Source organism: Vipera berus (assembly GCF_964194415.1).
Source record: "Vipera berus genome assembly, chromosome: 7".
Classification (NCBI taxonomy): Eukaryota; Metazoa; Chordata; class Lepidosauria; order Squamata; family Viperidae; genus Vipera; species Vipera berus.
This window is the reverse complement of record NC_138209.1, coordinates 68031756-68058540: the sequence shown is the minus strand read 5'-3', so window position 1 is coordinate 68058540 and position 26785 is coordinate 68031756. Positions and strand designations below refer to the sequence as shown.

General features: G+C 39.2%; 1 protein-coding gene across 1 annotated transcript in view; it reads right to left on the bottom strand.

Moving 5' to 3' along the window:
• The window catches only part of LOC308671266 (bifunctional heparan sulfate N-deacetylase/N-sulfotransferase 3), a 90766-nt gene that overhangs the window by 8980 nt on the left and 55001 nt on the right, over positions 1–26785 (bottom strand). The window contains exons 7-10 of the mRNA XM_081333366.1: positions 6055–6237; positions 3822–3918; positions 2880–3003; positions 648–822 (exon numbers count right to left, since the gene is read on the bottom strand). Coding sequence (XP_081189492.1) covers positions 648–822; positions 2880–3003; positions 3822–3918; positions 6055–6237 — 579 coding nt within the window. The remainder of the gene's footprint in view (positions 1–647; positions 823–2879; positions 3004–3821; positions 3919–6054; positions 6238–26785) is intronic.

Sequence of the window (26785 nt, the reverse complement as noted above, 5' to 3'; positions counted from 1 at the left end):
GCCCACCCAGGCCATACCCACCCATCCCCGAGGGCAACCGCAATGCTGATGCGGCCCTCAATGAAATTAAGTTTGACACCCCTGGGTTAGATTAACCAGTATAAAAAAGTACGGAAGCAAAAGTATGTTAACATGGAATATTATATTATTATAATGTCTGTTTCAATGTTTTTAAGCATAACAACCTGGAAGATGGATCCTGGTTGTTTTTTTGTATTTCAACTCTTGAATAAAAAAAATTAAAAAACTGAAAACGAACAATCTGATTATTTCAATTGAAAAGACGTTTTATTGTTTTGACAGAATCTTAGCAAAATAGCAGTTCTATTTTCTGTTTTAGCAATGACGCTTTCTCTTGCTTGATGTTTTGAAAAAAATTGTTGGCTTCTGTTTGCTGAGTATGTTTATTCTTAAATTGTAGCAGTCAGTTCTCAGTGAGATGACTTTCTGCCCAATAAACATCTGAATTACAATTAAAGAAGGGATCAAAAAGCTTTCATTAACAGTTTTTAAGTCTATCAATTATGGACTTGTCAATAATGATCCATACTTATGACTATCATTATGGTATGCAATGAATAACAGAAGCAAACTATCATAATTTATCATGCATACACATATATAATATTTTTTGTTAAAATTTATACCTGGTACCAGGAATATGCTCGATCTGATGGATCAATGAGAATAGTTATGATTTTTGCCTTAGGAATTAAAGAAGCAGTTCGTTTAGGAGCTTCTTCAGAATGAAAATAATTAGCACTCTTCTCAAAGAGAAAATCAGTGGTTACATTGGATGGTGTAGGAAAGAATTCCATATACCTACAAAACATGAAAAATATTTTAGTACAGCATTATATGCTGGGCCTAATAAAGCTATTTTTCTAGCAAAGCATATCATTTTTTTAAATCCCATTTATATCCCGCCCTTCTCCGAAGACTCAGGGCGGCTTACAATCTAAAGCACAAATCAATGTGCTTAGCAATAGCCTTCAAATAATAATAATAATAATAATAATAATAATAATAATAATAATAATAATAATAATAATAATAATAATAATCATAATCATAATCATAATAATAATAATAATAATAATAATAATAATTTCTATGTATATGCCTGCTTATTAGGGCTTTCACACACACCCCCAAGCGGCATTATTACAAAGCCAGCTTATTGCCCCCAACAATCTGGGTCCTCATTTTACCTACCTCGGAAGGATGGAAGGCTGAGTCAACCTTGAGCCTGGTGGGATGCGAACCTGCACTAACTGCAGGCAGCTGGTGTTACTTAGGGAGGCGTTAGCCCACTGCTCCACCAAGGCCCTTACTACCTTGTACATATGTGAAACCAATTATAAATAGAACATTGTCAAGTGATTTTTCAACTTTGTAGTTCTCTACCCAATTGTATTTTCTAAACAGAAAACATTACATCTTAAGTTAACTTTAGAAAAGGAGATTTGGATGTGATTTGGTTTGAGTTACATTTAAACTGGTCAGATTCAGCAGTATCTCTGTCATCTTTATGACAAATAAACAGCGAGGGGTTTTACATCATATAAAAATCTGCTTGGAACTTTTGACATCTTACAAAACTAGTTAGAATGAGTAACATATATTGCAGCTGTGAAGTGATACAACCCAAATTTCCATTTGTTTTCAGGGCTCTTGGCATTGATTCAAATAGTACTTACATATTGTCTTGGCCACTACCCTTGTTAAAGGTTAGAAGTCCACGGTACAGAATTGGTCTTCAAAATGAAAAATTTAAAGTATCTTTTTTAGTAACACTTTCTATTTTCATTTTATGGGACTTGTAGAAATATGACTTATGTATGTTAGCGGACTTGGTATAATAAAAAGTAATTTGTTTGAAACACTATTAAGCTATAAGTCACTTTCCATTTTCCAGTAGGTAAGTGCACTGATTTCAGTGAACATTACTTTGTGTAGGGAAGGTGTGGAAGTTTCAGAAAGGAGGAAAAAGAAATGGGTTGGTTAAGCTAGATTCAAGTACGTTCATTTAAAAAGAAATGAGATGTTGACCCATGAAGTTGGAATATCATATACCACAGTAAGGTAAAGGTAAAGGTTCCCCCGCACATGCGTGCTAGTCGTTTCCGACTCTAGGGGCCGGTGCTCATCTCCGTTTCAAAGCCGAAGAGCCAGCGCTTGCCCGAGGACGTCTCCGTGGTCATGTGGCCGGCATGACTAGACACCAAAGGCGCACGGAACACTGTTACCTTCCCACCGTAGTGGTCCCTATTTTTCTACTTGCATTTTTACGTGCTTTCAAACTGCTAGGTTGGCAGAAGCTGGGACGAGTAACAGGCGCTCACTCTGTTACGCGGCACTCGGGATTCGACCCGCCAAACCGCCGACCTTCTGATCGACAAGCTCAGCGTTCTAACCCACTGAGCCACCGCGTCCCTTATATACCGCAGTACATATAGAAAATATTTATCTGAAATTGTGGAAGTGCTTAGAAATTTCTATGAAAACTGTAGGAGACTTTTCACTCCTTTTTCAATATATAGCTTCAGTAAATAAAAAATTGTTTCATTTTTTTTAATGGAAACCCAGACTTTTGACTGCTTAGATATTTGCATTTACACCACAATAATATGCAGCTGACTTTTTAATTAATTTTCAAGTCCTTGCAGAATTAATGCAATTCACTGCATATATAGATTCCAATTTCCAAGCAAAAACAGGAAAAATTATACTTGCTGCTGAGGACTACCTTATACCGACAGAATTTTTAGAAGAATTGTAAAAGTTCATACTAAGTTGCACACATTAGATACGGCATTTTTTTTTCGTATTGTGCATAATACAGAATGATTTAGATTCATACTAGTAGCCCATCTTACCAATCAATCCCCCTGTGGTAGTTATTTCTATTAAAGAACTGTACCTCCTCAAAGGTTTTGGGGCTGGGGGAGTTACTAATGATGGAAGGATGCATAATCAGGAACAAATATAACGCCGTTGTGCCTGCAAAAAAGAGTAACAGTCCAAGAGTTGAAATGAAACTTCTGCACTTTTGTCAATCAGATCCTTATTTCATGTCGAGTTAAACAGCTCCTTTAGTAAGCATCGCATTTACACTAGCAAATAAAACAAAATAGGAAGGCAGCAAATATGAGTCGTAGGATAATGTTGCAAGATCCAATCTGGATCTGTGGTTCGCGGTGACCGACTCAGATTGAACCTTACAAAGTATTTTAAAGAAAAACAAACAAAGAAACAAACAAACAGCTTTCTTTGACTTTTATTCAAGCAGCATCTACATGGGAAAAGGAATCAAGATGAATTGCTTTCATGTTTTTGTCTAAAACATTGCAAAGTCACTAAAAGGAAACTTTTGGGTTTGGCATGAAAAGGACAACACTCGACCCTGAAGCATTTTGGCTTTCTGCCTCCACCCCAGGCTCTGGAAATACGTCATTTTTGACTCTGGTTGAGGTTCTCTTTCTGGTTTGAGCTGGTACAGAATTTGAAAGTCCTCTTAGACTCATAGCTTTTGCTTGAGAAGCAGGTGACAGCCTGGCTGTGGTTTCAAGAACCATACCGTGCATGCCACTCCCCAAAGAAGGCATGACCAGAATCTACTGGAGTTTCAGGATCCATTGGGGATCCAATGAGAGTTTGCTGCCCCCATTCCAACTGAAATAATAATAAAAAAAATTCCAAACATCTTGGCTTTACATGTCTTGAGAGATGGAATTATGACCATCTGAAAAAAGATATTGGCATATGATCCCAGGCCACATGCTTCTGTTCTTGAATCACACCCTATATAAAGTTTTTACCAGTTTTTTGTGGTCCAATAACCAGGAATTTTGGTAAACGATCACAAGTTTTTTCTTTAGACCAGATATCTCTATGTCGTTTGTCATCACAAGGATTCTAAATTGAGAGAAAAAGCGATCTTATATTAAGTTTTCGGGTTTTTAGCACCGATCTATGCAACATTAAACAACTGTTTAGCTGTAAGTGAAGAAAATACAGAAGCCAAATACTGTACATCTACTGAAAAATAAGTCTTAACTTATTAATCTAGGACAGGGCTTTTCAACCAGTGGTACAGGTACCACCCATTGTACATGGGCACCTGGCAGGTGGTAGGTGACCATCCTAGAAAAGTGGTAGCAGGGGAGGGGAATGAGCTGAACCAGTGGCAGCACCACACAAGCCTGAGCGAGAAATGGCTGGAGCTGCAGGGCTGTCAGGGCTCAGCGGAAGCGCCAGGATCAGCGCCAGGCTCCAGCTGGAGCTCAGTGCTGATCCTGGCGCTTCTGCTGAGCCCAGAAGAAGCGCCGATCAGCTGGAATGTTGCAGCATCTCCAGGGTCTTGTGATTTACATTCAGATGCTTGGCAACTGATTCATATTTAGGACGGTCACAGTGTCCCAGGGTCATGTGAAGTGACCAAAACCTGCTGCAACCACCCAGCGGGGGGGGGGGAATAAAAACCAAACACCCCCCCCATACCCTTACTGCCAATCCTCAACAGAAATGCTCACAACAATGAAAAACTTGGACAGGAGGAAAAGCGCCGCTGGGTGGGCAGGCAGGTGTCTTGCTCGGCTGTGGCTTGGGGGGGCACTTTTTTCAGTGCCATTGTAACTTTGAACAGTCACTAAGCGAACTGTTGTAAGTCGAGGACTACCTGTACTTCATCACTTTTTTCCTTTTTTTTTTTGGTCATCAAATTTTTGACACCTTGCTAGGCGACTGGTGGTCCTCGGATGTTGCCATATCCTAAAAGTGGTACAATGGGTGAAAAGGTTGAAAAGCCCTGATCTAGGAAAAATAAAAAAAATGAATATTGCTATTAATAATATTATTCCTTTACAATTAATTTATGAGCTTATTTTATTCTACTCTAAATATAGTCCATGTCTTATTTTGATTAAGATACTAGAATAATTTATGGCTTAATATTATCTTTCTTACATGATTATTCATGAATATCCCACTGAGTTACATGCTATTTTCTTAATACTTAAGGTATTAAATATTAAAATTTAATATTTAAAGCTTTGATTTAAACAGAAGATTTGAGAGCCTTTTGGAAAGTGCACTTTTAGATATGTTAGAACTTCCATTTTTGGCCAAGTCATCTAAGAGTAGCAAGGTCAAAGTATCTGGACTGTGTATATTTTAGAAGACCGAAGAAATACATTCCAATAGTTTTCTTTACTGCTTTATTCTTCTTTATGCATGAAGATTTCTCTAGCTCAAATACTTTGTATAAGGCAAATTGTTTCTTATTACGATTAAGAAGGACTAGGGGTGACATGATAGCAATATTCCAGTATTTGAGGGGCTGACACAAAGAAGAGGGGGGGGCTCAATTTATTTTCCAAGAATGTAAGACAAGAAACAATGGATGGAAACTTATCAAGGAGAGAAGCAACTTGGAATTAAGAAGAACTTCCTGACAGTGAGAACAATTAACCAGTGGAACAGCTGGCCTTCAGAAATTGTGCATGCTCCATCACTGGAGGCTTTTAAGAAGGGTGGACAGCCACTTGTCTGGAATGGCTAGGGGACCAGCACTGGTCCACGGCATCCCACAAATTGGGCTACACAAACAAGCGAAGCCCCATGTGCGGGATGGAGGCAGCACATGAAACCATGACCTCTCTGGTCTGGACTGCAGAAAACTTCTCTCTATGGAAACGGTCCCTGGTGCCCAAAAGGTGGGGCCGCTGATCTAAGGTTTTCTGCTTGAGCAGGGGGTTGGACTAGAAGACCTCCAAGGTCCCTTTCAGCTCTATTCTGACTGATGTGACCAGAGAATACTATTGCATTTTTTTCATATTATGTTTTCATGTTTTCAATATTATTACTATTAACATTGATCCAGTTAAAAGCTACATCAGCATTAATAGGAATAAAAAACAAAGCAGAGAAAACACCTCATTATTTATCATGTACACATTATATACTTTCCATCCGTAATATTTTGATTACATATGCTAAATTTAAAATTTATACCGGGGTAAAACGACAGGACTCTTGCAGTGCATGTCTTACCTGCCAGAGTGGGTCCTTTTGCTCTGGAAAGAGTTCAAAGTATTTCTGAGCCAGTTGAAATGGAGGTAGAGTCTGCAGCTTTAAGTTGGTCCAGCTTTGAACAAAATTGGCCAGATTGACAAAGGTGTATAAACCCAATCGATCATTGCCATAATTAGACAGATGAGTCATAAAAATACTGATCTTAAAGACAAAAAAAATATATTTAATTCTATCACTAGATGGCAGTACAATAACATGAAAAATGTGACTGCTTTTTAAACTGACCTACATAAGAATAAGGCACTAAGCTTTTTTCTATTACTTATATTTACAGGTATTGGTGATCAGTCAGCTCAAGTACCATGGATGATATTATTTTTCTTATTATCTGACGTAGCCCAAAAGGATGCACAAAAAATATTAAAAATAACACTCAATAAACATAAGTTCAAATAATAAACTAAACAATAAAAATAATGTTGAGTATTTAAGATCCATTTGAAAGGAAGCCTAATTCTTCCGAGGTGCATTTGAACAAGAATGTTTTAACCTGTTACTTAAAATGAGACAGTATGGAAACCCAACTATTATTTCATATGTAAAAATTAGAAGAAACCTTTACTCTGCAATCTACAAGCCACTTAATCACTTTGACCAAGACCTGATGCAACTGACCGTAGCACATGCATTGGCAGCAGTAGATGAAAGTCATTTATTATTTGTTTATTATTATTGCTATTGCTATTGTTTTTATTATCTTAGTCTGTCATGAACCATCAATGTCTCTAACTACTTAACAAAGCAAGAATAAAATCAATGCATTTAATGTAATTAAAATAACAAAACTAATACCACTAAATAAAACATATTATTAATCAAAATGAACTAACAACAAAGCCCATTCCAAAAGACATTGGGTCCCTCAATTCTTTTAGGGAATGCTCTCCCAAAAATTGGGCAGCATTACAAATAGATTAAAGGTAAAGGTAAAGGTTCCCCTGCACATGCGTGCTAGTCGTTTCTTACTCTAGGGGCCGGTGCTCATCTCCGTTTGAAAGCCGAAGAGCCAGCGCTTGTCCGAGGACGTCTCCGTGGTCATGTGGCCGGCATGACTAGACGCCAAAGGTGCACGGAACGCTGTTACCTTCCCACCGTAGTGGTCCCTATTTTTCTACTTGCAATTTTTTAACGTGCTTTTGAACTGCTAGGTTGGCAGAAGCTGGGACGGGTAACAGGCACTCACTCTGTTACGTGGCACTCAGGATTCGACCCGCCAAACTGCCAATCTTCTGATTGACAAGCTGAGCGTCCTAACCCACTGAGCCTCCACGTCCCTACAAATAGATTACATGAAGCAATATAATCTTAAGACTAAGGTTTTGCTTTGTTTTGCTCTGTAGCCCTTGTTCTCAGGTAGTGTTTTTTTTCAAAATAGGGACCCTTAAGATGTGTGGACTTCAACTCCCATAATTCCCCAGCCAGAATTTGGAGTAAACTCTTTATTATTCTCTAATGATGAAGGACACAATTCCTCAACTGAATGCCAAACTTATATTTATGTTGAGAAGAAAGAATGTCCTTTTAAGGCAAGAATTCTTCTTCCACATATATAACACTTTCATTTTTTTTAGAAAAAATAGTCCTTAAAACATAAGCAGACTAAAAACTGAACTGCTATTTTTGAAGGTACTATACAGGAAAATTTCCCTATGGAATATAAACTTGATTTTTAACAGCTACTTTTTCTTCTTACTCCTTTTATGAACTTTGATTTTTATAATGTCAGTTTACCTCTCAATAATTCTCTTTCTACCAACACCTTTAACATTGTACTGAAAGAAGAAAAGGGACAGAAACAGTAAAAGTTGGTAGTTCAGGGAAAATAGGTATTACTTTTTTTCCCTGAAGGGAATTTCATTGTTGTCCTAGAATGCTATAGAATAAAAAAACATTTTCTTCTTTTGCAGTGAACTGAATAAAGATGACTCTGGTTGGCAAACAACAACACAAGTATCAAAACAATTATGCACAATGGTTAACCAGGATGAAATAATCCAAAGGATACCTTGACTTATCACAGCCAAGTAAACAATATGTACTGGCCATATTTTTTTTAACCAAATGTCTCTTTCAACTGCACATTTTGGCTGTTATCACTTTTCTAATGCATCAAACAAAAGTCAGGACAAAATAAATTCTTCCAACCTTGCCTATCTTTAAATCTATCATTTTTTTTAAAAAAAAGCCTTGAAGTGACGGCATTTCAGCTTCCCCATATGTATGTGTGTGTGTGTGTGTGTGTGTGTGTGTGTGTGCATGCGTGCGTTTAGATTAAAATGTATTTATCCTTTTTTTTCCTTTCTCCAAAATAAAATTTGAATGTTAGGGGTTGTTTATTTTCTCTGGAAATACTGTAAATAAAGGAAGTTAAAGAAGAAATTGTTATAAATAAGATTTTCATGTGGTCGCTGGCCAGTAAGGGGCAACTGTTTCTTGGCTTTTTCCTTTTTTTTCAGAGCAACAATTGCATAGTTTTCCGATCCTGTTTTTCTATTTCAGATCATCCCCTTTGTAAGCCATATAATCATTTTGTCTTCTTGCCAGAATGCCTGCTTTGTTTGCAACATAAAATTGAAATGGCACAAAGTCTCCTTTTGGGACTTTATGCATTCTGGACCTTGGAAGTAACAGCTCTTGTTTTGTGATGAAAATGTAAAAAGTAACGTAAAGGTTTCTCTTGCCCAATTGTATATGACTCCAGGGGGTGGCGCTCATCTCTGTTTCTTTGCCAAGAGAGCTAGTGCTGTCCGAAGACAATTTTGTCGTGTTCATGTGGCCAGCCTGACTATACGCTGAGGTGCACGGAATGCTGTTACCTTCCTACTGAAGTGGTACCTATTCATCTACTCACTTTTGCATGCTTTTGAACTGCTGGGTGGTGTTGTGATTCAGGGTCAGCCTGTGGGTTCGGCAGTTGGGTCGGACGACTCAGAGGAGGAGGGGGGTGTTGAAGAGCTTGCTGAGGGGGTTGGACAGCTTGATGAGAGCCCTCAGCCAGGCCCCTCTCACCTGGTCACGACGCAGACCCAGCTGTGTGAGCCTGACAGCGTGGATGAAGATGACCCACAGCTGGCCCTGTTCAAGGACGCCCGACGCAGGAGGCAGTCAATCAGGAGTAAACAGAGGAAGGCAATGGGGCTCCTCGGAAGGAGGCAGAGAGAAGCCACGCCCTGAACTGTATTTAAGGGGGGATGCGTGGGAGGGCTGGTTTGCTGAAGGCAACCGCTTGAAAAGCTCCTGTTTCTTGGTTCGTGTTTTGTTCTATTTGTTTTTGTAGCAATAAATTTGGCAGGCGTAATTCCAGCCTCTTGCCTTTTTGTAAAAGGGGTTGTCCCTGCCTTTTCTGCAGGGCCGGTAGCAGGCTGGTACAGAACAGGTGGGCAGGAGCTGGGGCAAGTAACAGGAGCCTCAAACTTAGCCTGTCAGCTTTGCAGCTGACCAGCTCAGCGTCTTTCGACAGCGGAGTCATAATTTTAAAATATAAAGCTAAAAATAAAAAGCTGCCTCCTCAGGTTCATAATTTGGAGGGCGTTTTCTGAATTAAATCAGCTCAATTAAATCGGCTGGAATTGTGTGATTTTTGCCCAGTTTAGGCTGGTGCTCTGGTTATGACCATTTAGGAACAGGAGACTTGATTATGGTTATTCATAACTTGTCATCTCATTATTCAACTTCTGTGTTTTGCTTTATCTGGGATTGTACCCTAAATATCACCTGGAAACTGCAGATGGTGAAGAACATGATGGTTCATATAGCCAATATGTCACTAAACTGTTATTAGTTACCAATTTGTCATTGGGTGCAATTCAAGATGCTGATAAAAATGTATAAAATCCTACATGGCTTAACATGTGGATTTACGTGAGATCCTTGTTTGAAATACAATATTCCCACCCAAAGTGTGTTAAGAATGCCTATCCCTGTGAATTGTGGCAAGAGACTGTTGTGTAGTGAGTTCTTCGTGCAGGAAAGGAGACGAGGCAAGTGAGTTCAACAAAGCTCATAGTTTATTGCTTGCAGGATCTGAACTGAGAATTGGGCTGCAGCTTGCAGCAATTTATAGCCTGGCCCTAGGTGGCAGACAGTAGGTTTAAAGCAACCCATTGCCACCTAGGGGCAGCCAATAGCAGCACTGGAGACCTGGAGTTTGGGTTGCTGGAGAACCGTTAGCTGCTCCAGCTTACCACGTGGTGTTACAAATGAGCCCAATACATAACAGAGACTGCATTTTCTGCCAGTGGAACCTGCTACTTTTACAGATATGAACTGCATCCTCTTAATATTCAGTAAGTTGTTAAAAAGTTAGTTATTCAAGCAAACATTTGGTGACAAGGATCCAATAATTTGAAACCTAGGAGATATAGGGTGCTATTATTTACTATAATTTTATAGAACTAGAATGGAATTAAAGCCTATGATTTGCTAGATTGTCCTTGACCTTACTATACTGTTACTTATTTAGGTACACTTGACTGAAACAGCATGGAAGTACCAGTGGTAATCAATCTAAATAGTGAAAAAATTGGCCTTCTAAAGAGCATGCACTTATTCCTGGATCAGGAGGTAGATGGTCAACTTGGGCTTTTGCCCATATTCTATATGGGTCTATTCTTGACAAACACAAAGCTTCAATTCATCCAGAATGCAGCAGTGTGAACAATTATGGGTGTACATCAGTACTCTCATAGTAGATTTTTGGGTCATGAGTTGTACTAGCTCCCAGTAGACTTCTGCAGACAATTCAAGATGCTCATTGCTACCCATAAAGTCCTTTATAGCATGGAGCTTTATTTGAAGGACCATTTCCCCCCCAGTTGTATCTACCTACCCCAGGAGAACCTGCAAAAGGGCAATGTTCAAAGTCCTGTTGATTAAGAAGTATCACTTGGAGGGACCCAGAAAGCATGCCTTCTCTGTAGCAGCACTTTCTTTTGGAAGATCTAGTTAGGGCTAGCCTTGTTTTCTGCAAAATTATTAAGACTAGGCTTAACTTTCAGGCACAGGTCAGATCAGTGGTTGCACGAAAGTGTTGTCTGATTGGCTTATATTTGATGGCCATTATTCTTTTGATGGGTTGTCAGCTTTTTATTTTGTTTTTGTAATGATGTTTTTTTTATCATATTAATGCCCAAAATTACTTTTATGTGAGATGGATAGCCATATACTATACATCCAGTAAATCACCATAAACATCAAGTATAGACCTAATTTAACCTCCACTTTGAGGAATTCTAATATGAGGTGCTATGGCAAAGGAGATTCTGTATCGCACCTGTCAACAAAGTCATTCAGATATCTTGGAGACAGAGCATCTTAATATGGCTCTAAAACAATGAGAAAGCTTATTCATACGAGGCCATTAGGTCTTTGGATTCTAAAGCAACATTACAGGAAGTATGAAAAATGTATAACGTTCTTGCCTGGATTTTACAACTGAACTTTGAAAATTAATAAAGACACTGATATTAATTTCTTTTATACTGCATTTAGAATTGTGAAACATTGGTAGTAATAATTCCCTTTTTAAAAATAAGACCCACCACTAATTAAATGAAATAAGTCAGTTATAGGAGACTGTGGAGAAACAAGGTTAAGTTGACTTGAAGCTATTCTACCAGCACATTTTCAAGTTGTTCAACATCTTCCTGACATATTTTTGTCCTGAGCCTAATTGTGGCATTAAAGTCACATCACATTTTGCTTAATGTGCACAAAGAATAGAAGTAATGTCATATAGCCCTGCAAGGATTTTTTTAAAAGAAAATGAAATAATTGATGTTTAAAGATTCATTCATGGGCTGGAAGCAAAAATGCATTCAATTAAACATAACAAAGTTATTTTAGATGCAGAACAAATGTTTACAGGCCACGAGAGTATGTTTAACTTTCAGACCATCTATTTTCCAATTAATTTGGCATTGTGTACACTGTGTAGAGTCCCTGATTTTGCTATCCTATTACTCAAAAGAGTTCCATCTTAGGTATTCAGAGACTTAGCAACAGCTGCTCTTGTTCCATTAGACTTACAAAGTGACAGAATAATGAATTAGTCTTCTAGCTATGCTTGAATATATTTGCCTAAATTGGTGACAGGAATTCATTTTTAAAAGATGGATAACCAAAAACAGAGAAGTCTTTGCATCAGCATTCCCCACTCACAGACAGCTCTGTGGTTTACAAGTATTGGATATATATCTACAGATAAATCGACATAGATAATCCCTTTCACAAAAGATATTTGACAAGAACAATTCTTACAAGAAGACATACAAAATTTTTTTTTTAAGGATGGAGCAACAATTACTTTGTAAAATACTGAAAACCCTTTCTGGACTTTTTGCTGAAAAATGGATAAAAATGAATGGGTGATTTTGGGATTTATTGTTCAAAGGAAAATCCCTTTCTTTGTGGAAAGAAAGGAACAATGAAATGTAACTCGGGAGGTTGGAAATGGTAATTGCTATGTTTGTAACTGCTGCAATGAACATTGGAAATTGCATGTTTAGATGTATTTCTTTCTTTTACAGTATATGTCATTTTTTCCTTTGGTTCTTTCATAACTTTTTTTCAACCTTTTCTTTTATGTTCCATAGTTTTCTAATATAAAATTTTAATAAAACTATATTAAAGAAAACACGTATTTTTAAAGGTTGTTTTTAATCCAGGTGCTCCAAACAATGGAATGGTGAAAATCCCTACTAACAGCACTCTATATGGGACAGGGCTTGTAGGTAGATAGAGACACAGTTGATCTCAACTGAAGTCTTTATCTAAGAGCCAAAGAACAGGACTGGACTGTCATTTTTCTCCTATAATAAATTGATGGTGCTCTATTCTCCAAAGCACCTGAAAGCAGGACAAGAAGCAATGGATGGAAACTAGTCAAGGAGAGAAGCAACCTAGAACTAAGGAGAAACTTCCTGACAGAACAATTAACCAGTGGAACAACCTGCCTCCAGAAGTGGTGAATGCTCCAACACTGGAGGTTTTTAAGAAGAGACTGGACAGCCATTTGTCTGAAATGGTATAGGGTTTCTTGCCTTAGCAGGGGGTTGGACTAGATGACCTCCAAGGTCCCTTCCAACTACCTCTTCTTCTTCTTCTTCTTCTTCTTCTTCTTCTTCTTCTTCTTCTTCTTCTTCTTCTTCTTCTTCTTCTTCTTCTTCTTCTTGTTGTTGTTGTTGTTGTTGTTGTTGTTGTTGTTGTTGTTGTTATTATTATTATTATTATTATTATTATTATTGTCATGGCTCACCAAAGGTCAAAGAGACAGAAAAGAATAGAATGCCTTATAATCATATACACATTTATGCCGTGGTAATATCCTGTTAAGTAGCCTTCCCATAGGATACAGTAATTTGGACCAATGACAGTGGCAATTATCGTTATCATATTCTGAGGCAATGATGATAATAATAATGTTCTATCATGTGCAGTTTATTAATAAAACATAGCAAATTTCATTCTGATTTATAACACCAACACCTAGCACTTACAACACATGCAACAATATGTATAATAAAGTATACACATTAAAATGGCCATGGTTAAAGCTGAAACCACCTCAGTAATAGTCACGCCTTAACCAGTCATTCTAAATTAATACTACACAACCTGTCACGAATAACATATCAGCAAAACAAAGTTCAAATTCCAAAGGTTCTTTGAAATAATCTCTCTTTTCTGCATTCTAAAAGGACATTGATGGGAGGGGAAAAACCTAATAACTACAAATGAGACTTTTCTACAAAGTTGATGCTACAACAGAAAAGCACCATCTTTTTGCCTCAGCTCCTTATCTCACAGAAATTTCCTCTGATGTATCCACTGGATGTGTTCATTGTGAAGATCTTCCCCAAGGTTGCTTGAAGTGAAATTACATAGGGAATTGAAGGTCAAAACTAAAATTTGTGAATTATATCAGCAATCTGTATAGGCATAATATGCTCCCAGCAGTTGTCACCTGTCAGCAACCAGGTTTTTCCACTATATGCCAATTGTGTGTTCCAGGTGGTTTTCAGAGCAACCCAGGTCTGCATCCTGACAGATAAAGGACTTTGGAAATCTCAATGAACTCCTCAAAAGAAGAGATTGGATACCAGATTGTGATCATAGACCAAAGTTCAGGTCTACTTTCACCCTCAAAAGCTTATGGGGTATGCTTAAATTAGCCATTCCCCCCCTCAGTACAAAAGGCTCAGCAGGTTATTGCTATGGCAAAAATTGGGAAGAGGAGTATGCATTCCATTTTGAATTCCCAAATATAAAGCTGAATATGTAAATGTCATAGTAAATAGTGTATCAAAATTACACCAGTTCTCTGAACATAAACTGCTAATTATTATTTGCATTATTCAAATGTTTAAGTAAGTAGTAAAGGTAAAAGGTAAAGGTAAAGGTTCCCCCGCACATGTGTACTAGTCGTTTCCGACTCTAGGGGCCGGTGCTCATCTCCATTTCAAAGCCGAAGAGCCAGCGCTTGTCCGAGGACGTCTCCGTGGTCATGTGGCCGGCATGACTAGACGCCAAAGGCGCACGGAACGCTGTTACCTTCCCACCGGAGTGGTCCCTATTTTTCTACTTGCATTTTGACGTGCTTTCGAACTGCTAGGTTGGCAGAAGCTGGGACGAGTAACAGGCGCTCACTCTGTTATGCGGCACTCGGGATTCGACCCGCCAAACTGCTGACCTTCCGATCGACAAGCTCAGCGTCCTAACCCACTGAGCCACCGCGTCCCTTATTAAGTAAGTAGTACTTACTAGTAAATATATTAACATTTACTGAATAAAGAGGGACGCGGTGGCTCAGTGGGTTAAGACGCTGAGCTTGTCGATCAGAAGGTCGGCAGTTTGGCGGGTCGAATCCCGAGTGCCGCGTAGCAGAGTGAGCGCCTGCTACTCGTCCCAGCTTCTGCCAACCTAGCAGTTCGAAAGCATGTAAAAATGCAAGTAGAAAAATAGGGACCACTACGGTGGGAAGGTAACAGCGTTCCGTGCGCCTTTGGCGTCCAGTCATGCCGGCCACATGACCACGGAGACGTCCTCGGACAAGCGCTGGCTCTTCGGCTTTGAAACGGAGATGAGCACCGGCCCCTAGAGTCGGAAACGACTAGCACGCATGTGCGGGGGAACCTTTACCTTTACCTTACTGAATAAAGAAAATTAAACTCATGAAGCACAGAGGCACAAAACTGCCATTATAGTCCTGCTAAGTTCTCAATAGCATCAATAGATAGATAGATAGATAGATAGATAGATAGATAGATAGATAGATAGATAGATAGATAGACAGACTGACAGACGATACCTTTTATTGTCATTTTTTACGGTGGACACAATGGCACACATTAAAAATGAAATTTACTTGCTCTCAAAGTGTACACATACATAACACACATTTAAACATACTATATACAACATATGTATAGACCTACACCCTTGCATATAAGTAACATAGCAATTAAAAATGTTCTGATTGAGAAAAAGACCTATTAATAAGGGCCTTGTTCAAGGAGTCAAATCACGTCTTGGATCTTGCCTTTAATCCCCACCCAAGAAGCTAAGTGGGACATGGATCCCACCTGCAGTGACAGAATCTCTATTAATTCTGCAATATGTTGCCCTATCTACCATATCTGTCCATGCACATTCAAGGATAAGACAAATCTAATTATTTTATCAGCAAAGTGTTGTGCAATTTGGTCACATAATGCCAGGTGGGAGATTTATTTGCTAATCTCTTCTTTTGAGAGTCCACAAGCTGAAACAAGGCTGCTGGCTGACACCTGCCAATGCAGTAAAAAAAAAAAACTGCACGTGCTTTATCATCATGATCTAACCCTGAACATATGAAATACAGGGACAGAGTAAGCCATACTGCCTGTTGTATCTAGGGTATGAGCTTCAGGCAGTAATGTGGTGGTAAATTTTTAACAGGCAACATATTCTAGTGCCTCAGGCCTCATCCATAGTGCTGATCCATTTTGCTGTCATGCTGGGCCATTAGATGCTAAACAACTGATCAAGACTCGAGATATTGTGGCTGAGCTCTGCTCTCAGCTGGCTTTTAACCTGCCAGACAAATTTAACAATCAACTTTGGTGAGGTGTACAAGCTGATCCTGTCTAGAAAGAAATAACAGGCCTAGAGATTTAGAGAAGCTGCCTGAATATATGTATATGTATGTACATACTGTATATATGTATTCTTTATATATAATAGGGGACAGGCTCAGGAATAAGAAATAATGCAGACAAATTTACTTTTGGAAAAAGTAAAAAAAAACAACACAAAAACCCAGCAATGGATGCTTGGGAAGAAGAGACAAAAACACCGGCTAGTTGCTCAAAATGGAGCCTACTGAAAAACAAATTACTAGTGTTGGAAGACTGAAATCTATAAAATCAAACTGGCATTATAGAAAATACCCGGACGCTTAGTGAAGATTTCAAATGATTTTGGAAATATGCAGGTATTATAAAGGTAAAGGTTCCCCGCACATGCGTGCTAGTCGTTTCCAACTCTAGGGGCCGGTGCTCATCTCCGTTTCAAAGCCGAAGAGCCAGTGTTTGTCCGAGGATGTCACCGTGGTCATGTGGCTGGCATGACTAGACGCCAAAGGCGCATGGAACGCTGTTACCTTCCCACCGTAGTGGTCCCTATTTTAGGGAAGACAACAGGGACAGGAGGAAATCTAATATATCAGATTGATTCAGGTTGATTGATTGATTCTCCTGACCTACTTTTGGCAAGACTTGCAAGAACACTGCTGGTCATTCAAGTCTGGTCATATGACGGTGACTTAGTTCCTGTTGGAATTATATAACTTAAAAGCACTCTAGAATAAATTAAATAAATTACTAAGTCCCAAATAAATCTATCTTAAAAGTTCAGTCTTTATTCTAATACTCAAAATTCAGAAAAGCATAACATTCTTAAAAGGTTAAAATTGCAGTAATTTATAGCTTGGAATTTATGGAACAGGTGCCTAATCAGGCTGAAAAGATTTCATATATGTTATCCCTCATGTATGAAGGCAGGACAACAAGCAATGGATGGAAACTAATCAAGGAAAGAAGTAACCTAGAACTAAGGAGAAATTTCCTGACACTGAGAACAATTAATCAGTGGAACGACTTGCCTCTGGAGGTTGTGAATGCTGGAAGTTTTTAAGAAGAGATTGGAAAATCAGAGATCTGCAGGAAGAATATAACAGGTAAAAATAAATACTTTCCAGGAGGAGATGTACGAGATGTTGCAACTAATTCAAACAGCAATGATCTTAAACCACGAGGAAATTAAAAATAACATTGAAAATATAAATGAATCCATCTCCAAGTTAACTTCACAACAAAAAAACTCACAAAACAATAACAGAGAGGGAGGAAATAAAGCAGACAACTGAATATAAATTAGAGAAAGAGATTTAAAGATGGAACTTAATAACACAAGGAAGTATGGCTTAACCTATGTGGGAAAAAACTCACAGGAAATATTGGACATGGAAAAGATAACTTATACACTAAGATTAAAAAATAAATCTGAGGACAAGAAAAAAGATCTGACAAAATGGATCGCAGAGCTGTCAAGAGTACCACGAGAATCAGAGACAAAAAGTGATAAGAGAAACCAAGAAAGAAAGTAAGGAAAAGATTTTCAATGAATACGAAGGAACAAAATCTTTCCACAAAAACAGTTTACTTGATTTGTCTCTTATATCTATAAGACTATGGAAAGACTCTTTGATTCAATGGAATATATTGATTAGGAAAGATGTTTGGCAAAAGAAAAAGGCTAAAGTGAGAATTAAGAAATTAGATGATGGGATCTATCAGAGGGAATATTTAAAAATTAAACATTTGTTTGAATATGCTTAAAGAAATAGAAAGATTTTGGATATATATGAATTTTAGTTTAAGAGGGATGAACCCCCCAAGTAATATAGTATTTTTTCTTTCTTCTTTTTTACTTTGTGTTTTTTTCTTTTTTGATATGAGAAACATAAAAATGTTTGGGATGGTTAATATAAAGGACATCTAAAGATTAAACATATGTTTAATTATGGTTTAAAAGAACAGAAAATTTTTGGAAATAAATGTATATTAGTTTTAAGAGGGATATGTATTTTAAGTAGTATAATATTTTCTTATTCTTGTTCCATTTTTTCTCTTTCTTCTCCTTGTTTTTTATTTTTTAAGACATGAGAAACGTAGGTGTTGGTATGGCTTATATGAAGAAAATAGATTTAAATATTTAAATGCAATTAACTTTGAGAAAATCTTAACCAGTCAGAATGTTTTGAACATTGTAGGGAAAACAAATTTAAATAAGAATTGTAAACAGGATCTACGATAAGGCAACCAAGATGTCTAGATAGAAAAGAAGCATTATATGAATGTGATTATTATTTGTAGAAATGTTGGAAAAATCTTTATACTGAACTGTTACTTATCAAAATAATAAGAATTGTATTATTTAAGGTTGGCAAAGAAGAGAAGAAGAGAAAATCAAGTAAAGCTACTATGTGGATTATAGATTATAGAAACTAATTGTTAGTGATTGTTTTGCAAATATAAACCCAGACAACACGCTGTTTACCAAATATTAAGGCAATTATGTTAAAAAATTTTTTTTATAAAAGAGCTTGTACAATCATTTGTCTGAAATGCTATAGTATTTCCTGCTCGAGCTGGGGGCTGGACTAGAACAGGGCTTTTCAAGCTTTTCACCGATTGTACCACTTTTAGGATATGGCAATATTCAAGTACCACCTAGCAAGGTGTCAAAAACCTGATGACCAAAAAAACCCCCAACCCCCGCTGTTCAAGGTTGCAATTGCACTGAAATGACTTATGACCATTTTTCACACTTATGACCATTGCAGCATGCCCAGGGTCTTGTGATTTATATTTGGATGCTTGGCAACTGATTCATATTTATGATGGTCACAGTGTCCCAGGGTCATGTGATTCCCCTTTTGCAACCTTTTGACAAGCAAAGTCAATGGCAGGGCTGCTAGTGGCCAAGTGCTAAGGCGGGACTTCCTTCCTTCCCTCCCTCTCTGCCTCCCTCTTTCTCATGCCTACTTCCTTCTGAAGGAAGGATTTGAAATACCCCACCCCCCTATTTTCTCTCTTCCATATATTCATCAAACAAGGAAAAAGCCTCCAGAGACAGAAAAGACAAACTGCTGAGTGAACTAGCTTAAAAAGGCACATTCCCCTTTAAGAATTAGCTACTGGCTAGAAAGGAAAGTTAAGGAGCGCAGCTGGCACTTAAGGAAGGAAAAAAAAAATGTAATAAGTATTGGCTGCCAGCTAAGGCAGCTTGTTCTGTACCAGCCTGCTACCGGCCCTGCAGAAAAGGCAGGGACAACCCCTTTTACAAGAAGGCAAGAGGCTGGAACTAAGCCTGCCAAATTTATTAACATAAAAACATAAACAGAGCAAAGAGAGCAAACACGAACCATGAAACAGGAGCTATTCAAACGGTTGCCTTCAGCAAACCAGCCCTCCCACACATTCCCCTTTTAAACAGTTCAGGGCGTGGCTTCTCTCTGCCTCCTTCCGAGGTGCCCCATTGCCTTCCTCTGTTTACTCCTGATTGACTGCCTCCTGCGTCGGGTGTCCTTGAACAGGGCCAGCTGTGGGTCATCTCCATCCACGCTGTCAGGCTCACACAGCTGGGTCTGTGTTGTGACCAGATGGGAGGGGCCTGGCTGAGGGCTCTGTGGAGCCTCAATATTATTCTCAGCAAGCTCTCCAACACCCCCCTCCTCCTCCTCCTCTGAATCATCTGACCCAATTGCCGAACCCACAGGCTGACCCTGAATCACAACACAGCCTCCCCAAATGGCTCCATTCATAAGTAAAGGAATGCTACAGGCAAAATCAATTCCGGAGAAAAATACTTCAAAACCACTTGCAGCAAAACTTACAGCTAACAATAGCAGAGCAATAGAAGCTAACAGGAGACATCAGCCATCAGCCAAACAGAAATTGCTACTGCATTTCTTGCCTGTTTGTTGCTGCCAGCACAGGTGGCTGCCACAGCAGTTGTAGATCAACTCTCCTGTCTATGCCCCCCTCCTCCTCCTCCTTTCTCATGGGGGAGGGTGAGCCAGAAGTGAGCCTGGGGCCTTTGCCTCACCCCAGCCACTCTGCAGCTCCAGAGGACTCTCTCACAGTAAGTCCTTGCCTGCGCTGGCTCTTTCCTTCCCCCACTATACTTGCCTAGGCAAGGCTGCATACCACCTGCCACTCGTTAATGTACCACAAGTGGTACACGTACCATGGGTTGAAAAAGCCCTGGACTAGAAGACCTCCAAGGTCCCTTACAACTCTGTTGTTCTGTTTTATCCTAAAATATCTTCTAATACACTTCACACCTAAGCTTGGAATACATCTTTAATCTCTAGGCCAGACATGTCAAACACAAGGCCCGGGGGCCGGATCTAGCCCGTGAAGTGGTTTCATGTGGCCCATAAAGCCATCCTGGAAACAGTGAGGGAACGGCCCCCACTGCCTTGGCCCTGGCCCAGAGACCCTCCTTCTGCCAGAGACCCTCAGATCTATCCCACTCCTGCCCAGGCCCCCATAGGCACCCTTGATGTGAACGATGTAGAGCTGGCCACTCCCACCCAGTAGGCCATACGCACTCTAGCCACGCCCACCCAGTAGGCCATGCCCACCCAGTAGGCCACACCCACCCGGCCCCCTGAGGGCAACCACAATGCTGATGCGGCCCTCAATGAAATTGAGTTTGACACCCCTGCTCTAGGCACTTAATTCAACTTTTCTGTTTTCTGTTTGACTTGGAGGAAAACTCTCAGAGACAAAAAATCTTTATGATAAAAATATGGAATGTCATCCAAAAGAGCTGATTGTCTGCCCATTGCATTGCAGTGTAAATATGTTAGGAAAGTTGATATTTTTTGAAGGCTTTTTCTTGCCTTTTCAAATTAACCAATACTTAATGTGTCCATCAGGAAACCTGGATGGTTGTGATTTGTTTGTATAGTAGCCATCTCTAGCCTAGGAATCATGGGTTAGAGCAGGGCTGTTAAACTGCTGGCCCACAGGCCAGATGCGTCATGCCGAAACCGTGCCCACCCCATTGCCAGCAATGGAAAAAAAAGTCACAATAGGTTGCAACACGTCATGTGACGTTGCGAGTTTGACACCCCTGGGTTAGAGCCTAATGACTGAGCTGTGAATTAGCTTTCTGAGGTAAGCAGGGATGATCAAAATATTTTTTTCCTATCTGGTTCTCTGCAGATGTTTTAAATCCTGCTACTTCGTACATTGACATGCTGAAGTCCAGCTTATCTAGAGGACACCAGACTGATAAAGGCTGAAATAAAGGTTTTTCACAGGCATGGTGTGGTCTGAAATTGCTTTATCTGATTGTTGTCTGGACCCCTGGTGTTCAGATATTCCTATGCATTCTACCAGCATTCATATGCAGTACAGAAAGACATTTCAAATGTTTTCGTTGCAGTAGTTTTTCCAACCATTATAAAATCACAAATAAAACCCAGGCATGAATAATGATGACAACTTTTTTTTTTTAGTATCTACACAAAAATATATAGCAAAAGATTCCAAGGACAACAAAATGGAGGTGTCTTCAATTAGCTTACTCTTGAGATTAAGGCGTATAAACTGTTTTGCAGGAACAAATTATTGTTCAAAAACTGCTACATTTGACTGTTTGCTATTTTGAGTATAGAGACCAGGGGACCAAGCTATGACCAGAAAGCATTGGAACCTAAATAAAAGCAGAATACAAACAAGCATGCAAAAATACCCACCCATGCGTTTACTGGTATCGAACAGGACAATTTTATCAACATCAGCAGCAATTGCAAATGTTGTTATTATTAACTTCATTTCAAATTTCCACTTAAACTTTCTTGAGGATTAAATGAAGGCAGAGACAGATCTAAGTATGCCAGAAACATTATATATAAAGTATTTAGCACAACATCCAAGTACTTAATGAACATGCGGCACTCAAAAAGTTAAATTTAACAAAAGGAAATACTAACTATCTGGATATCACATTTTATTTTTCAGATAATTTAATGCTTATTATTAAGTTGAAAGACCTTACTGGAATGATCTTTGCACTGTGAAAGCATAATTACTTTGCATCATTCTTTAAAAAAATATTCCTTTGCTTATGGGTTCTGAGGGAGATGTTTCATATTGATTACTTGTGCAACAAACATTTTGAATCAACAGGTTGAAGACTCTAGATAGCCCCTGGATGTAAATTTCCTAAACCATACATTATCCTCAATGCTTTTAGTCTGGTCACCTCAAGACTTGCTCTTTCACATCAATATATAATGAATATACATAAGACTTTTAGCATTGCTGGAGCAACAAAATACACAATGACCCATGTGATTTCTGTCATTTCTAATAAATGTAATAAAATTATTATAGCAACTGTTCTGCTGTGCAAAAGATTCACACTCTTACATTCCTTACGTTCTAGAAATGAAATGGCCCAAGGAAATAAAAGTAGAGAATAAATGCTTAAACACACAAAATTCTAAGCAATGGATCCACAAGGAAGGCTTATCACAGAAAACTGGCAGAGTCCTGTCAAAATTACTTGAAAAGAAAGAAATACCACGATGGTAGTCAGCAGTTCTTGAATAAGATACGAAATAAATTGTCAACTGTCATGTCCAAAGTAAAGCAAAGTGGGTAGTGTTAATTACTCAGACATCCCAAATTTAAGAATCCGTATATATCAAAAATAGAACAGAACAGACTAGTTGGAAGGTACCTGGGAGGTCTTCTAGTCCAATTCCCTGCTTGAGTAGGAAATCTTATACCTTTCCAGAAAAATGGCTATTCAATTTCTTCTTTAAAATTTCCAGTGATGGAGCACCCACAACTTCTGGAGGCAGGTTGTTCCACTGGTTAATTGTTCTCATTGTGAGGAAATTTCTCCATAGTTTAGGTTGGATCTCTCTTTGATAAGCTTCCATCTGTTACTTCTGGTCTTGCCCTCAGCTGCTCTGGAGAGAAGGTTGACCTCCCATCTCTGTGACAGTCCCTCAAATATTGGAAGATTGCTATCATATCACCCTAGTCCAGACATGTCAAACACAAGGCCCGGGGACCAGATCCGGCCCGCGAAGTGGTTTCATGTGGCCCGCAAAGCCATCCTGGAAACAGTGAGGGAACGGCCCCCACTGCCTTGGCCCTGGCCCAGAGACCCTCCTTCTGCCAGAGACCCTCAGATCTGTCCCACTCCTGCCCAGGCCCCCATAGGCACCCTTGATGCGAACGATGTAGAGCTGGCCATGCCCACCCAGTAGGCCATATGCACTCTAGCCACGCCCACCTAGTAGGCCACGCCCACCCAGGCCATACCCACCCGGCCCCCTAAGGGCAACCGCAATGCTGATGCGGCCCTCAGTGAAATTGAGTTTGACACCCCTGCCCTAGTCCTTCTTTTCATTATACTACACATACAAGGTTCCGCAAGCATTCATCATACGCTTTAGCTTCCAGTCCCCAAATCACCTTTGCTGCTCTTCTCTGCACACTTTCTAGAGTTTCAACATGTTTTTTTGTATCGTGGTGACCAGAACTGGATGTAGTATTCCAAGTATGGTCTTACTAGTGCAGTATAAAGTGGTACTAACACTTCACGTGATCTTGATTCTGTCCCTCTGTTGATGTAGCCTAGGATTGCATTGGCTTTTTTGGCAGCTGCAGCACATTGCTGGCTCGTATTTAAGTGATTGTCCACTAGGACACCTAGGTCCCTCTCACAATTACTGCTGTTGAGCCAGGTGCTACCTAATCTATACCTGTGCATTTGTTTTTTCCTTGCCTAAGTATAAAACCTTACTTTTCTCACCACTGAATTGCATTTTTTTGGATAGGGCCTAATAAGGCGGTGAGAGATAGCAGGGAGAACTGCTCAATTCATTCTTTGCATCTGTCTTTAACACAAAAGAAGAGAATAGTTCAGCCTATCAAAAAACAGTGCACTGATTGTTTCTTTGACTTTTTTTTCTTGCTTTTTATATGTTGAAAGTAGAACTTAGGAATTTGGGGTGCACAATTCTTAGTTCTGGCTATGAAATATTGCAGTACACTTTAGTAGTACACTCTAATAAAATTATATCTTTCTCAACAAATGGAGCCAACAACTGTTTCTATTTAGAGGTTTAGGTTGTGGCCAGTGTGCCTCCTGCCGACCTTAGTTAACTGATTGGCAAAAAGTTCATCTATTTGTTCTGTTTGGATAGGGTGGTCTGTAATATACACCTATGGTAATCTAGGTGAAAATTTTCATCAAGAATGGAACAAACCTACATTTTTTTAAACATGCCCCCTCTTTAAACAGCATCATCAGTAATGGGAAAGCTTTCTTTTCCCCCCTCTTTGTGAATTAAAATGTCCCCTGGCATTGATTACTTTATCAGGTCCTACCATGGGTAGATCATACTTTTCATAGAGGTAGCTAGTATTAAAAGTAGATGTGTTATGAACTCCCAATGCCCTTTATACAATATGATGGAATTTAAACAGTCTACATGCTTTATGAACATAATGGCCTTTACTGCCAGAATAATTTTATAGCTACTATCAGCCAGCAATATGGGGAGCATAAACCAATTCCACATAAATGTGCACATATTAGGAATTTGCTAGATGAACTATTTTAGCACAAAAGCTCTTCCATTTCCAGTAAATAGATTTAGCAAAGAATGGTTTTCTAATAGGCCTTAGATTCCTTAGTCTGAATAACTGGAAAGTTATAATGCTTGAGAAAAACTGAAATGTTCAAATGTTCACAAATGGTAATGTGTACTTTATATTTTTTGGATATACTGAAAAAAAACCTAAGAAACTTGACACCTCTTTTGATTATATGAATACCCCATTTGTCCTTGAAAGTCACTTTTATCCCAATGGTACAGACATTTAAGTTCATTAAACAATTTTTATACAATTCTGTGTGTCTAAAATTAGGCTCCATTTTCCCCCTTAAAATATTTCTAATACATTTATTCTTAAACTATAAAAGGTGATTAACAACAATAGTTGTTTTATGTAGAATGAACATTAAAAAAAAACAATTCTGTTAATTTCTGCTCATAATGGGGATACATCCAGACTGGAAGATGTGATCTACAAAAGCTACTAATATTTTTAAATGTTACATTTTTTCCTACACATCTACCTATTAGTCAATTCTAACATGTGGCAAAGTTGGTGGGGATGGGGGTTGGAAAAGAGAACCACACTGCTCCTTGCATGCTTATCTGAACTGGATTCTCATTTTCATTAAGCTGTTTTTTTTTTAAAAAAAAGTAGAGCACATTCAACGACCATGGGACAGAATTGTGCAATTAGCCATATCCTTGATACCAGGATGCTTCTCGGCTATGACCTCATGATCCTTGCAGTTGCCAGAATGGCTGAAAAACCCGATGCACCAAAATTTAGATTAACCTGAGATCCTTATGTAGACATTTAATTATTGTTGTTGTTGTTGTTAGTTGCGAAGTCGTGTCCAACCCATCGCGACCCTATGGACAATGTTCCTCCAGGCCTTCCTGTCCTCTACCATCTTCTGGAGTCCATTTAAGCTCACGCCTACTGCTTCAATGACTCCATCCAGCCACCTCATTCTCTGTCGTCCCCTTCTTCTCTTGCCCTCCATCTTTCCCAGCATTAGGCTCTTCTCCAGTGAGTCCTTCCTTCTCATTAGATGGCCAAAGTATTTGAGTTTTAGCTTCAGGATCTGGCCTTCTAAAGAGCAGTCAGGGTTGATCTCCTCTAGGACTGACCGGTTTGATCGCCTTGCAGTCCAAGGGACTCGCAGGAGTCTTCTCCAGCACCATAGTTCAAAGGCTTCAATTCTTTGGCGCTCAGCCTTTCTTATGGTCCAGCTTTCACTGCCATACATTGCAACTGGGAAGACCATAGCCTTGACTATACGCACTTTTGTTGACAGGGTGATGTCTCTGCTTTTTAGTGTGCTGTCTAGATTTGCCATGGCTTTCCTCCCCAGGAGCAAGCGTCTTTTTATTTCTTGGCTACAGTCCCCATCTGCAGTGATCTTGGAGCCCAGGAAAATAAAATCTGTCACTACCTCCATTTCTTCCCCATCTATTTGCCAGGAATTGAGAGGGCCAGATGCCATGATCTTGGTTTTCTTAATGTTTAGTTTCAACCCAAGTTTTGCACTCTCCTTCTTCACTCGCAACAAGAGGCTCTTTAGTTCCTCTTCACTTTCTGCCATTAGAGTGGTATCATCTGCATATCTTAGGTTGTTGATGTTTCTTCCGGCAATCTTAATTCCAACTTTTGATTCATCTAGCCCTGCCTTTCTCATGATGTGCTCTGCATATAAGTTAAATAGGCAAGGCGACAGTATACAGCCTTGCCGGACTCCTTTCCCAATTTTGAACCAATCAGTGGTTCCGTGTCCAGTTCTCACTGTTGCTTCTTGGCCTGCATATAGGTTTCTCAAGAGACAAATAAGATGGTCTGGTATGCCCATCTCTTTAAGGACTTGCCAGAGTTTGTTATGATCCACACAATCAAAGGCTTTAGCATAGTCAATGAAGCAGAAGTAGATGTTTTTCTGGAACTCTCTAGCTTTCTCCATGATCCAGCATATGTTAGCAATTTGATCTCTAGTTCCT